Genomic DNA, 14,019 nt, shown 5'->3' with positions numbered 1-14,019 from the left:
TACAGCATGTGCTGCAGACAGCCAGGGTGGGTCCCTGTAGAGAGGCTCCAGCAGAACTGCTGCAGGACTGAGCTCCTGCCTTCCCTCTGCTTGTGCTCAGGGGGACAGTCGGGCTGGGGCCAGTGCAGGGGGCACGTTTGGGGTGAGCCCACTCACCCTTGGGGATCTGGTGGAACAGGAGCTGGCCAGGGGCTCAGCCCCAGCGTCCTCTCTGCAGCTGCAGCCCGTGCTGAGCTCAGGGTAATGAACCTGACTCTTCTCCTTGTGCCAGCTCTGTCTGAAAGCACCAGCTCCATCAGTCATTGCAGCCCTGCCTTATCCCTTTGCAGAAGGGCAGTGTTGAGGATGTGGTGGGGACTGGGCTAATCAGGTAACGCCGGCTGGGGCTGGTACCTATCGCTCTTTATTTCCCAGTGACACTGAAAGGTTTGGTCAGGAAAGTGGTTCAGCAGGAATGACTTTGTGGGGTCTTACACTGACTAGCTTTGGGTATTTCCAGATAAAACCTGCTCAGACTAAGAGGGTTGTGGGTTGGTGGTTGTTTTTTTCCTGCCTGTCAGTGTTGCAAAGTGCTTAGGTTTTGAAAATCCAGCTGGGCTCTGTCTGTCACACCATCACTGAGAGTAACGATGCTGTGGTGCAGTTTAGCTGACAGCCCTGTGAACTGGGGCCAGGAGCCAACACAATCCAGCCTGACCTCGGGGCAGTGCTGCAGGAATGTGCCTCAGCAAACCAGAAATCCTCAGAGGCTGCGCTGGCAGAAGCTGGGGCAGAGCTGGAGCAGCCCATCATGGGCAGCAAGGGCATCCCACCTCTGCATTGGAGCCACAGCAAGGGCTGTGTGGGATGATCCCAGTGTGGTGTGCAGCCCCCAGCTGGACTCAGAATCACTGCCCAGGTGCCCATGGGTTGGCAGCAGCTTGTCTGGGAGGGCTGGAGCTGTGGAGCTGAGTGCTTTCCTTGCAGTGCTCGTGCAAATCATGGAAATACAGTTGTTTTCCATTCTTGCTGGTCAGCAATCTCCCTGTGGCTCTGCAGTTGCCAACTCCAGACACGCTCCAGGGCTTGTTCTCCATCTCACCCCCGTGGTTGGGGGGCCTACAGAACAGGATGGGGTGGGACAGGATGAGACCCCAGCTGGATTGCTGGAATTGAGCTTGTCCATGACTCACAGGTAAAGACATTTCCCCACGCTTATAATGAGATTTTAGATTTAACTGTTGACCTTATAGTAGTTTTACATGCATGTTTATCTGCCCTTTGGATTAATGAAGGTAAATTTAATTGCCAGAACAAAGTTTCGTCTAATTAAATGGATCAGATTCTCAGACTTTGGCAATTCTGTCATGTCTTCTGTTGGCCCTGGGGCAGTGTAACCCACAGCTGGCATTTCCCTGGCATTGCTGTTATCCCTCCCTTGTTGGTGTGGAGCTGGAGCCTGCTCTGAGCCCTCTCTGTAGCTGCCTGGACGTGCAGAGAGAACAGGAGGGTCCCTGTGAGTCAGGTGCTGGACAATGCAGAGCAGCTTTTGCAGACCTGTTCCTGCGCTGTCCCAGACCTCTGTGGGGTTTTCTGATGCACCCATCCCCCAGGCAGACATCTCATCGTGGTACATCTCTGTGCTTCAGAGTAAAGATCCACCAGCACGCAAAAACCCCTCTGTTCATCTGAAAGAGACTTAAAGTAGAGCACCAGGGAGGGGATAATGCTGAGCTCCAGGGTGGAGGCATGAGAGGTCAATGTCATGATGAGAGATGGCCAGCAACCAACATTTGGGTTTTTTAAGAAAAGGCGTAAAATTCCCCAGCTCTCCCTTGATGATGGGGAACGCCCCATTGTGCTGGGAAGCCTTCCAGCTCCCTCCACTCTTCAGAGCTGCACACTTTTAGAAAGTACAAAGAGCTTCTCATAATGTTTTGCCTTGTGGGTACGTCTATGATTAATTCCGTGCAAGCATTACTGGTGCAATAACAATACTGAAGGTCCTAAAACTGAAAAAGGAAACACATTTGGCTCGTACTTCATACACAATCACTTACACTTAAGCTATTGATAGTTGATTGGGATCTGTAGACTGCTGGGCTGGTGCCACTGGGTTTCTGAGCGCGTTCAATGGCTGGAACAGACAGCGAGGCTGTAGGTTTTGGCAAGCTGTAGGTCTCATTAGTCAGGCTGACTGTATCTGACACGAGAGATTCCCATCCACCAAGATGAAGCTCACTTCCCTAGGCTTTGGCTGACATCCCAACAATATTTACATGAAGGACAACAGAGGATCAGTGTTAGATTAAGGCTGTGAGTTTCCAGTAGGCAGACAGTTAAATATTCTATTGAAATACTCTTTTGATTATTTAGATAATAATGAAGTATATGCATGTCCTTGAGAAATCTGGGAAAAGGCAGTTGTTTTATGCTAAGCATGCAAAGATGTGTTTAATCTTGATAATAGGAGTAAATTATGTATCAGCGTTTATAACCTCGGCTCCTTTATTTCTCACTTGTTGTGTGGAGCCACCAGAAGCCTCGGAGGGAAGGGTGGCAGGAGGAGGGGGCAGGCAGCCTCCCCACGGCACCCTGGCCTTCACATCCCTGCGGGAGGAGGATCAGGATGGCTTGTTCTGTTTTGTCCTGGCCGAGGGAGGTGCTGGTTGAAGTAAGACATTAACCACGAGCCCCCCGAGGAGAGGGCAGGGATGTGCTCTGACAGGCTCTGGGCCAGGACTTGGCCCAGTACAGGCATCCAGGAATTGCTTCTTATCTCCCCCAACTGTAATTTCTGTTTTGTTGGATTTTTATCAGGATCGTTGAGTTGCCATTTTCTGACCGATGCCTGATTTTGAATAGCACTGAGTAATAATTTGATTTATTGCTGCCGTTGGAATGTGGCTGCCTGGCTGGTCCTGCCTTACCCTCACAGAATATGTGAATTTGCTTCGTCTATGACAATAGCAGAGAACAGTAACCTTTGGATTAATTTGTTTCAGCGACTAAAGTCCCATTAAATGGAAGGCAGCTGGTGTCAGAGGCATAAACTGAGACAAAGTTTTGCTCCCAATTGTGGGAAATGTGTTTAAACAGACTAGAAATGTTTCCATCTCTGCAGGGTATAATATACTCAAATGGTTGCATTAACATGAAGAAAGTATAAGGAAGAGTGTATTTAGGACAATCCCTCTGTATCCAGTGCTAATGAAATTGAATTGCAGTAATGAAGTCAGGGGTTGTGTTCTGCGCCCGTGCAGGCGCTGCCGTCAGCAGTAATGGGAGCCGTGCCCATGAGTGGTGGAGCACTAATGGCTCGAGATGGAGGAGGTCCATCAGAGTCCAGAGTGCTCTCCTCTCCCTCCCCGGGCTGGATCCCGCATCCCAGACCTGTTAGGATGCTAATGAGCCCTGGATGGAGGCACGAGTGCTGGAGTTTTGGAGGTGGAATCCCCGCCGCTCAGGGGCCAGCACGAGCTCCACGGACCACTTAAGAAAAGGATTAATTGGAGTTTAAATGGTGTGTTCCGCCGGCCTTCTGAAAGGGAATTAATTTTTCCCTGTGAATGAGGTGGGGATTGGCCTGCGGTCCTGGATAAAGGGGAGCAGCCAGCATTAAATTGCATTCCAACCCATAATACCTCCTGGGTCCGACTCTGCTGTGGTGCATGGCATACCCACGCTCTAGCTGCTTCTGGTGATCACCCTCCTTCCCACAGCCTGCTCCTCACCCCAGAGGCATCAGCATTCCCAGAGGAAATCCTTTCCATCAAGTCTGTCCTTCCCCTCTGGCTTGCAGCTAGCCAGGCACCCAGGTCAGCCTGTCCCTCAGTCCTCATTCACAAAGCAGGGACAGTTCTGCAGAAGAGAGGGAGTTATTCATGGTGATACAGAGCAGGGCAGGAGGGGAATGGGCCAGCTCTTGGCTGGTGTAAATCAGTGGGAGTCCCCAGCATTTCCTGGGAGCTGTCTGTGTCTGCAGCAGCTGGGGACAAGCCCCCTTGCACGCCTCTGCTGACCATCCCAGAAGCACTGCCCATGAGCTGCATGCAGCCATGGGTCCTTATCAGCATTTGCTCAATAAATTAAACTAAATGACAGCCCTTGTTCATTAAAATAATTCCTGTGGTTTGTCCAAGCGCTGTTGACCTTCTGTGTTGGGACAGACAATCCAGGATTAAAAATACAGCATTTTTAGCTTGCATAAATCCTGAATAATGGTGAAAGAGAGGAAAAGAAAGGCTTCTCGTTGCAGTAAAAGAGCATTTGTCACTGTCCCTGGTTATTAGTATCCTCTGAGCATTGTGCAGGGGAAGCCACGCCAGGATTACATTGCTGCATTGACTGGAGATTTCTTATTAGGAAAGGCAAGGAAGGCTCTGTGAAGCCCATAGGTCAAAAATATAATACACTATTCCCCACCTCTCGTTTCCTGATATTATGCTATTAGAGGAGATAAGGGAGAGGTGCAGAGTCTTAATTTACAAGCGAATGATGAACCACGGCTGGGGACTGTTTGTATTTTGCTGGAGCTTATTATTTTATCTGGAGTGTAATGCAGAGGATCACTGCCCCTGAGCCAGAAACAGCCACTCCTGTTGGGGTGGAGGGGCATGGGCTCCACTGGTGTGCTGAGGGTGCTGGGTCCCGAGAAGATGAAGGTGCTGGAGTTGAAAAGAAACCCCGAAGTAGCTGGAAGAGGAGTGTTAAATAATGCAGTTGCGCTTTGTCCATGAAAGATGGCTAACCATGAGTAAACAGCCACAACAGTGTTTGATCCCTTCGTGTTTACTATTTATTCATATTTATTATTCATAAATTCTGTCACAAATGTTGGGCCCGCACCCCAGTGAGACATTTGCATTTTATTTTAAGTTTGATTCCCCCCCCACCCCTCAGTTTCATGAACTGAGATTTAATGATTTGCTTTTCCACATTGCTCCCGTGCTGGCTCTCCCTGGTTCTCCTCTTCTTGTTTCAGGAAGAGATTTCTAACATGGAAAAGTGATATTTGAATAGATTCCCCTAAGGCAATCAATTTACTTCTAATTTGTCTGGAACTAAGCTTTTCTTTGTTGCAATGAGAAAGGATTGAAACTGCTGTAAAATTTATTAGCTTCCAGGAAGATTTTGAAATGAATTTTTTAATGATCGTGCTGTTTGCTGTACCCAGGAGCAGTGTCATCGTGATTACAGTATAATCACACGGTTGCTGAAGAAACACCGAAATGTGGAGCTAGAGCAGGACTCCTGCACGAGGGGACCTGTGGCACTGCCCAGGTACAGGCACTGCCCAGGTATGGACATTGCCCAGGTATGGACATTGCCCAGGCATGGGTACTGCCCAGGTACAGGCACCACCCAGGTATGGGGACTGTCCAGGTACAGGCACTGCCCAGGTACAGGCACTACCCAGGTACTGGCACTGCCCAGGTATGGACATTGCCCAGGTATGGACATTGCCCAGGCATGGGTACTGCCCAGGTACAGGCACCACCCAGGTATGGGGACTGTCCAGGTACAGGCACTGCCCAGGTATGGACATTGCCCAGGTACTGGTACTCCCAATACAGGCACTGCCCAGGTACTGGCACCGTGGCTGGCGCTGCCGCAGGGCTGGGGGCTTTGGGCTGGGGCTGCTCAGCACGATGCTCCCCTGCCACCTGCATGTCCCAGCAGGCTGGGATTCCTCCGTCCCTCCTTCTCTCCCCTTATTTCTCGTTCTCAAGCAGCTCTCCCGCTCCTCTTCCTTGCTCCCCTGTAATAGCACGAGCGAGCTCTACTTACTCACCCCGGCAAAGCTGCTCTGACACGGATTGGATTGAACGGAGCGCCTGTTTGGAAATGGAAACTCCAGGGACTATTGTCATCGCCCAAATTGCACCTTAGATTGTATAACAGCACATGTCATCTGGCCATTTATCAGGAATATTACATTCCCAGGCACTTGCACCTTGCTACGATTTAACTTTGTCTCTTTGGCCAGCGTTGCAATTCCGCTGGAGATAATTCAATTGCTGAGAGCTGAGCGGGCACCTCGCGCACCCGCTCCGCTTGCTGCGCCACAGGTACCTGGGTGTCGGACAGGGGACTGGAGGGTTTGTTCACCATGGGCATTCCTTAATCCCCCTGTGATGAGGGAAGAGCCCGTGCTGCGTGGAGCTTGGGGCTCCTGCTGCAGTGTCCTCTGTCAGCTCCTGCCCGGCTCTGGCTTTTGGGCATCCATCCCGTGTCCCTCTCTTCTGACCAGGAGCTTGCACGGTGGGATCAGGAAGTGCTGGGGGTCTTGGCTGGGTGGGGGATTTTTATCTCTCCCACCAGGTGTTCCTGCAGCTGCTGGTCCTCAGCAGCTGCTGCCTGGCTGAGACCACAGCAGTTGCCTTTGTGCTGGTCTTCTGAGTTGCAAGTAGAGCTCTGTTTTGAAATCTGGAGCTTAATGTGGATTTTGCTTTACTTGTTGAAGAACGTATTTATTCCAGAGGTGGCTGTGGATTTTATGTTATTTCATATTTGCTATGCAAGAGCTTATGTTTAGTAATGACATTTTTCCTGCCAAGTCTGACTTCAGGATAACTGCTCCCCTCTTGATGAAAAGGCTTGTGCCAGGATGTTTTGTACCTGGGGAATGTTTTAAAAGTGACCCTGCCCTAAGGTGCTCTGAAACAAAGTTCTGGATTTGTGCTGGGTGAGGGCAGTCTGGCTGAAACACAGGTCTTGCTGCAGTGGGACCTGCACATCTCTGGTACAGCAGCTGCCATGTAGGGCACTTGCCCTCAGGTGAGCTGCTCAGCATGTCTCTGGGCCAGCTGGGTGCCACAGAGGTGCCCCCACAAGTACACCCACAGGTACACGGCAACAGAACTATCCCCTCGTGTGTGCAGTGTCCTCAGCTCCTTAGAAAGTGCAGCCCAGGTCATGCCCTGGGCCATGGAGGTCTCCATGCCAGGTCTGTGGTGGTCTCTATCCCCAGGTCATGGTGGTCTCTGTCCCAGGTCATGGTGGTCTCTGTCCCAGGGCTGTGGTGGTCTCTGTCCCCAGGTCATGGTGGTCTCTGTCCCAGGGCTGTGGTGTTCTCTGTCCCCAGGTCATGGTGGTCTCTGTCCCCGGCTGTGGTGGTCTCTGTCCCTGGCCATGGTGTTCCCCAGCCCATGCCAGCTGGCAGGTCCTTGCCAGCCTGGTGCACTGGGGCCCTTGGGGCTGTGTGTCAGGATAAAGTGCTCACGCTCACACAGGGCAGTGCCAGAGCTTGTGGTGGGAGGTCTCACCCCACTTTGCCCCTCTGTTGCTCCCCCTCCCTTTGCCTGTCTCCAGCTCTGCTCAGGCAGCAGTTTCAGCCTGCTCAGCCCCTGCCAGGAGCACAGGGGTGGGAGCTGCCTGGTTTGGCTGCCAGGCACTCAGCCTGTTGTGGTTCTGGTGGTTATAACCTGGGCTTCGCTCTGTGCATCAAGAGCATTTTGTCACTGCAGACAGTAACAGTTGTATTGACCAGGGCAGGTCTAGGGCTGTAAAAGAATTTCCTGTTGTTCTATTTCTGATTGTTAAAGTGGTAAAGAACAAGACAGAACAGTGCAGTAATGTGAATATGAACGTGAATGACTGTCCTGGGTGCCATCAAAGCTGGGTGAGTCAGACTGAGCTGCAAAGGGCAGCACCAGGAGCGTGCCCAGCAGCTCCCTGCCTGCCTCTGCTTGGGGCAGGAGCAGGATGCAGGGATCAGCCCTGGGGTCAGCCACTGGAGGGGCTCAGACCCTGCTGTGCGTGCCTTTGGATCTGGGACAGCAGAGGAATGGTGTTTGTGTGTATCAACAGGCCTTGCTTGAGGCGTGAGAGTAGTATTTTATACCAGCTAAGGGCTAAGACAGTGATGGATGGGTGGGTAGCTGAAGATGCCCGTTCTGCCATGTTGGAGAGGCTGCTGCTGGGGGCTCTGTGCTGGTCCTTGTGTCTGCTGCCAGGTCAGGGCTGCTCTGGGCAGCCTAGACACATGCTGTGCCCGAGAGCAGGATGGCTCTGGCTGCAGGGCATGGTCTCAAAGCTGAGATGTGTGCTGAGCACAGCAGCAGCGTGACAGAAAGTGCCATGGAACTACCCAGGTCTGTGGATAATGGTGACTTGGGCCCCTCTGCCTGTCAGCCTGGCCTCTTTGAGACTTGCTAACATTCCCTTCCTCATACAAAAGATTGAAACGGTATAATTTAATGTAATTCTTCTCAGCTCCTTTCCTCCCTGCATTTCAGCTGCTGCAGGTTCTAGACAAGCATTGTAATGTCCAAAACTGTTCATCTCCCTGGCAGAGAGGCACCAGGCCCTTTAGTGAACTGCTTTTAAAGCACAGGTGCCTTTCTAGGCTTTGAGGAATATCCACTTGCAGGGAAGTCCTCCAATTGTTTCTAGCTGTAAAATGTGCCAGTTGGAATAAATGGGTCAAGGCAAGACAAACCTGCCTGTGCTCCCTCTGGAGTGAGGTTTGCCTTGGCTATGGTGGTCCCATGGATTTGGAGCTGAGCTGTGCTGCTGGGCAGGGAAGGTGAGGAGAAGCAGCTCCCTGTGCCTTCCCGTGCTGGACCAGCCAGCCCAGCACGCTCACAGATCCAGCTTTTCATGTTTGTGGAGAGACTGAAGTGATGTGTGCTCCAGCAACACGCCCAAGGTCACACAGCACAATAAATCAGTGTCTCATCGGGATGAGAATCCAAGATATTTCTGTAGCCCCTCCAGCCATCACCAAGTCCTCTGCTATCACAGCCAGACTACACAACTCTGTATGCCTGTAGCACCCTTTTGAAGTTAAGCTGTGGATAAATATGGAGACAGCAATATTTTCTGGGCATTTTTTCTTTTTTTCTTTCTATTTTGCTCAAGTACTTGAAATTAGCAGAATCAAAGTATAAGATCACGGGCTTTTAGAGCTCAGTGCTGGTTGTTCTGTGTGTAGGGCTCAGGGCATCCTTCTCTCAAGCTGCTGTAAAGGCAGCTGCCAAAACCCAGACCTCCTCCCCTCCACCCAGCCCTGTGCTCTACATTACAGGTTGCTGCTCTGATGTAGAGAAAAAGCTGATGTTTTACCCATATATTTTTCAATTAATTGGCTTCTTCTGTTTTTTAAAAAAAACCTTTCTTGGTGTTTTTTTTTCTTTTTTTCTTCCTTTTTTTTGTTTTCTTGAGGTCTGCCTTTTACTCGTTTATTCTCTGTAAGTGTTAAGCTGCTCATATTTTGGTGCATTGTGTTATGTGCTGAGAATTTTTATCAGCCGCCCTAGTGCTCGCATGTGGTGGAAATACCAATGTGTCTGAGGAGCGGAGGTTATGCACACAGATGTACAGAGCAGCAGAATGAACGGCTTGCAGACGGACGGGAAGGAAAGCCGGGCTGAGCCTGCACCTTCCGTCCATCCGCCCGGCCCCGGCTGAGCCTGGGCTCCTGGGGGTGATGGCATTACAGCTTTAGCACTGCTCCCAGTGCCTGTGGCTTACGGGAGGAAGGAGCCGCGTCTTTGCGTGGGGAAAGGCTGTGCTTTATGAGGGCAGCTGCAATTACAAGCTCTTATCAAATGAAGGAAAAGCCGAGACTGAAAAGCAGCCAGGATCCTGCGGTGTTCGGCAGGAGCCACGGTCGGATGCTCAGCAAAGGCTGGGCATGGTGAAACTGCTGAATTTCATTTCCAGCTTTGCACTTGGCTGAGCCTGGCTGCTTCCCCGAGCCTCGGTTTGTCCATCTGTGATGCGGAGGTGAAGCTGTGCAGTCCTCCGGGATGGACTGACAGAGCAGGAATGCACGCAGGCCCGGGCACGAGGGTTTGCATTCTCCTGGGAGCCCTTGGACCTAGTCTTGGAGGGTCCTTGGGAAGGGTTAAACCACCAGTCCATATTTCAGCACTGTAAAGTGGTGTTGGGACGACAGCCCCAAGTCGAGAGAAGGAATCTTTATTGCTCCTGTATGAATAAAGCCCCAGCACCAGGAATGACACATTTAATCTTCAGTGGAGTGGACAGTCTTGGAGATTTATAAAGCCTCTGTTGTGTGAGAGGTCAGTGGGGATTAAGCAACAAGTTAAAACACACATATACAGCAGATCCACAAAGAACCTTCCGTCCTCCCCCTTTTCTTTCCTCCCTCTGTTCCTTTCCCTTCCCTGCAAAAAGTCAAGCTTAAATGTCATGTCAAACCAAGCTTAAAACATGGTGGCTTTTAACACTGGCCACTAAACCCAGGAACCACTGGCTCTGAGGGCTTGACACACGGACGGCCCTGTTGTGATGGATTTGCTGCCGTCACTCCTTCTCCAGGCTTCTGTTCTGGTGGTGACGGGTGACACACAACCTATTGGAAATTAAACTCCAGTCTGTAGAGCCTCGAAACAGCCTTGATGGCTGTGTGAGGTTCAGTCACTGCCGTTTGGGGCAGGATCCCCTCTGCCTGGGAGGGGGGCAGAGCGCAGCGCCCGGCTCGGTGCGGTCCCCCCCCGGCCCGGGCGGGCCGCCGGGCGGGGCACCCCCACTCACCTGCCTTGTGCTTTCTCCCCGCAGAGCAGAGCGAGGGCTTCCACTGCCGGGAGGAGTGCCGCATCCTGGGCCACTCGGACAGGTGCTGGATGCCCCGCGGCGCCGTGCCCAGCCGCGCCAAGTCCCCCGAGCACGGCAGGAACGTCATCGCGCTGTCCATCGAGGCCACGGCGGTGGACGCGGAGCCTTACGCAGACTGCGGCGCAAAAAGGACCTTCGCCACCTTCGGCAAGGAGGGCGGCGAGCCCCCGGCCGAGGAGCGCCTCGCCAACCCCAAAGGCAAAAGAACGGTGGACTCGGCCGCCTGCAGCCCCAAGGTGAGCGGCGCCGTCCGCGAGGCCGGCAACGGCTGCGAGGCCGTCAGCCCCGTCACCTCGCCCCTGCACCTGAAGAGCCCCTTGTCCGGCAAGCCGGCGGCGCCCTACGGTGCCGGGCACTGCGCCGGCAGCCGGGAGCGGGAGCCCTTTGGGAACAGTGGCCCTTCCCGGCCCACCGAGGCAGAGCCCCGGGGCGCGGACAGCGAGAGCGGCGGGCAGGAGGGCAACCCGCTCCTGCAGGAGCGCCGGGAAAAGGACTCGCCCGGCGCCCGGAGACTAAAGGACATCGTCCTCTGAGCGGCACTCGGCGAGAGGAGGATGAGGATGAGGATGAGGATGAGGGACCGCACGACTCCCAGCGCAGATTGTTTTTATCGCTTACCAATGGTTCACAGATTGCTGTATTTAAAAGCTTTCCCTAAATGTATTGTTTATAAATGAAGCTATCGTTAATGTGACAATCCCGCGTGTCTCGAGGGCGGCAGGGGTGTGCAGCCGGAGCGAGGAGCCGGTGTTTGGCTTTGGCCGGGAGGCGGCGGGTGGCGGGGGCAGAGGCCAGACCCCCCCCAGTCCTCAGGAGCGCTCGGTATCCCCTCCTCGGAGTTTATATATTTTTGTATCTCAAAACGAAGATAAATTTCCATTCCTGGAGAGAATTGAGTGGCCAATTCCTTATTCGGACATCTTTAGTAACCACCCCGGCGGTTTTGTAGTCTGGACGAAGTAGCGGCTGTTTCTTGTGTGGGACTGTTCAAAGTGACAGTCGGGTGAGTTTCAGTTCAAATTCACCCAGCACGAGGTTGTTTGTCTTTTAAGGTGTTGGTGTTTTGCTATGGACACCCCTGCATTTATGAATCCTTTTGCTGTCACATACTTATCTGTACTATTATTGTATTTGATATTGCAAATTACTGTATGTCTAGTGATGGCAAAAGGCTTTCAGGCTTAAAAAAAAGGAATAATAAAAAAAAATAAATCACAATCATCTTACTTAAACTTTGGGGAGCCTGCAGTTTGCAGCCCCGGTGGAGCAAGCGCTTCCTCCAGCCCCCACCATTGCCTGCAGCCTCCCCCGGCTCCTGCAGGAAAATGTCAGGGCATTATGGGAAGGCGTTTTTGGGAAAATCCTGCCTGGATTGCAATTGTCGGATGCACTGTGCTGAACTTTTCCCCTTACCCGTTTCTTTTGCATAATTTCAAGGCAATGCATGGAAAGGTTTTTTTTCCAGAAGTTGGTTATTTTGGTTTTTTTCCAGTTCCCAGATTTAGATATCCCTCGCCTCCAGTCATTTCCAAGTCAAAGAGATGGAATTATTTTGAGAGATCTAAATTACCTTCTCAATTAGACACACACACTTCCCAGTCAGCGTTTCCTAGCCATGATTGCACCAAGAGGGTGTGTAGGTATGACATCATGGCATGGATTTTAGACCCTTCCAATTTCTTTCTATCCCTGCATCATAAATAAGTATGGAATGAGCAATAGTGATGTTAATTTAGGGGCAGACAGGTGATACGTAACAACGCTACTAATTCAATTAATGTGCCTTCTTAATGGAGAAAAAATTAAAGCAATTCTTTATTTTTTCTCATAATTAAGGACTTTTTTGTGTGGGTACAAATCTACTCATGTAAAATTGATTTGAAAATTGAGCTACTTTAATAGCCATTTTGTAGAAGGGAGAGAGGGAAGGGATTCCACAGCTCTCTGCTCTCTTGCAGTGATGATTCCTCAGTGAGGTATGAGCAAGGTAGGAGGATTTCAGTTAGTGTATTATTATTGTTATTATTATTATTGCTATTATTATTAACCCTTCACTGAACAGATTTTTCCTACCCTCAATAATGTTTCCTAGAATTTAAAATCGATTATGGAAGGAAAAATATATAGCTCTTGCCAATGTTTGCTGTACCAGCAAGTTGAAATTAGTGATTTCTAGAGAAAGAGTCTTTCTAGGTCTACATATCATGATAAAGTATTTGTTACTTGATTTATTTAAATGAAAAACAACAAGAAAACAAGTTCCAGTTGTTATCATCCTCAAAATAAAATTAAACTCCGACCATTTATTTCTTCAGGGCAGATTGATCTTGCCTGAAGCCACAGCTGGTCTGAGACAGGTCCAGAGTCAGCCTGTCCCCCCTGCCACTTGCTAGGGCCAGGAATTGGGAAAGAATCAACAAAAAAACAGTTGTCTAATGAAATTTGTGATGCTTCCCTCACTGGTGTGATGACTACCTCATTCAGCTCCCATCCCATGTGTTAACGTGATGTTCCTGCATCCCTCCAGAAAGCAAACTGGGGGTTTGCTCCCCTCTTCTGGATTCTGACCCCATTTTTCAGGGAGATATTGTTTCTGTTCCCACTGTGTTTCCTGCCTGTGTACTGTTACTGCTGCATTTATTTCTGGTTTTTTTCCCCAAATGTGTGTTTTATTATAACACAAGTAAAGAGGAGAGGGGCTGGCTCGGGGCTGTTGGAGTAACTGGGTGTTCTGTAACTGTTCAGCTGAGTTCATTGTGATGTTACCTGGTTTTGTCAGCTCTGGGAGGTTTTTTTGGTGGGGGGGAAACTTCTCCCGTGTGTTTGCTGAGAGACAGAACCTGCCTTGCCTGTGTGTCAGGTGCTCTTGGCTTCACAGGGCAGCAGCTCCGTGTGGCCCCATCATCCCCCACACCTCTGCCAGGAGGAGACCCCCGCTTCCCCATGGCCCATGGTGGGGTGGGGAGTGGGGTCCCCCCAGGTGCCCCATCACCATCCCCAGCTGCCAGAGAAGCACCAGCCCTTCATTCCTGCCGAGCGTTGCCCCCTGCCTGCGGAGCTGCCACCACCAGCCTTGTGTTTCGGGTGAAAAATAGATGCTAACTGAAAAGGAAGAGAGGGGAAAAAAAAAAAAAAAAAAAAAAAAAAGAAACATTTCTCTAATTTACCCAGAGGAAACGTTCCTTGCCACTCTGAATAAAAGCACAGCCGAAAAAGAATGTGAACTAATTCTGTATTAAAAGGGGGCATTACAGAGGTCAGTGAACCCTTATGCCTCCAAGAAAATCATTTAAACACCAGTTTTCTGGGCTGACCCAGGCTGCAGTGGGGGATGTGAGCGAGGGGCCCTTCCCTGGTACGGCCTTGCTGCGCAGGGCCAAGGGGAGACCCAGAGAGCTGCCCTGGCTTTGCTGCCTTGGCCCTCTCCAGAATATTTTGGTACTCCTGTCACTG

The 14,019-nt window shown here is 51.0% G+C and overlaps 1 protein-coding gene across 2 annotated transcripts in view; it reads left to right on the top strand.

Moving 5' to 3' along the window:
* Nucleotides 1-11,099, top strand: part of PCDH19 (protocadherin 19) — a gene marked incomplete at both ends in the record, with an annotated part of 54,731 nt that extends 43,632 nt beyond the window's left edge. For both annotated transcript variants that reach the window (XM_084212786.1, XM_084212785.1), the window contains one exon: nucleotides 10,510-11,099. In XM_084212786.1, the coding sequence (XP_084068912.1) occupies nucleotides 10,510-11,099 (590 nt within the window). The remainder of the gene's footprint in view (nucleotides 1-10,509) is intronic.
* Nucleotides 11,100-14,019: the final 2,920 nt, after the last annotated feature.

This window comes from Fringilla coelebs, assembly GCF_963513975.1.
Source record: "Fringilla coelebs genome assembly, chromosome: 11".
NCBI classification, from domain to species: Eukaryota; Metazoa; Chordata; class Aves; order Passeriformes; family Fringillidae; genus Fringilla; species Fringilla coelebs.
This window is presented reverse-complemented; position numbering and strand designations above follow the sequence as displayed.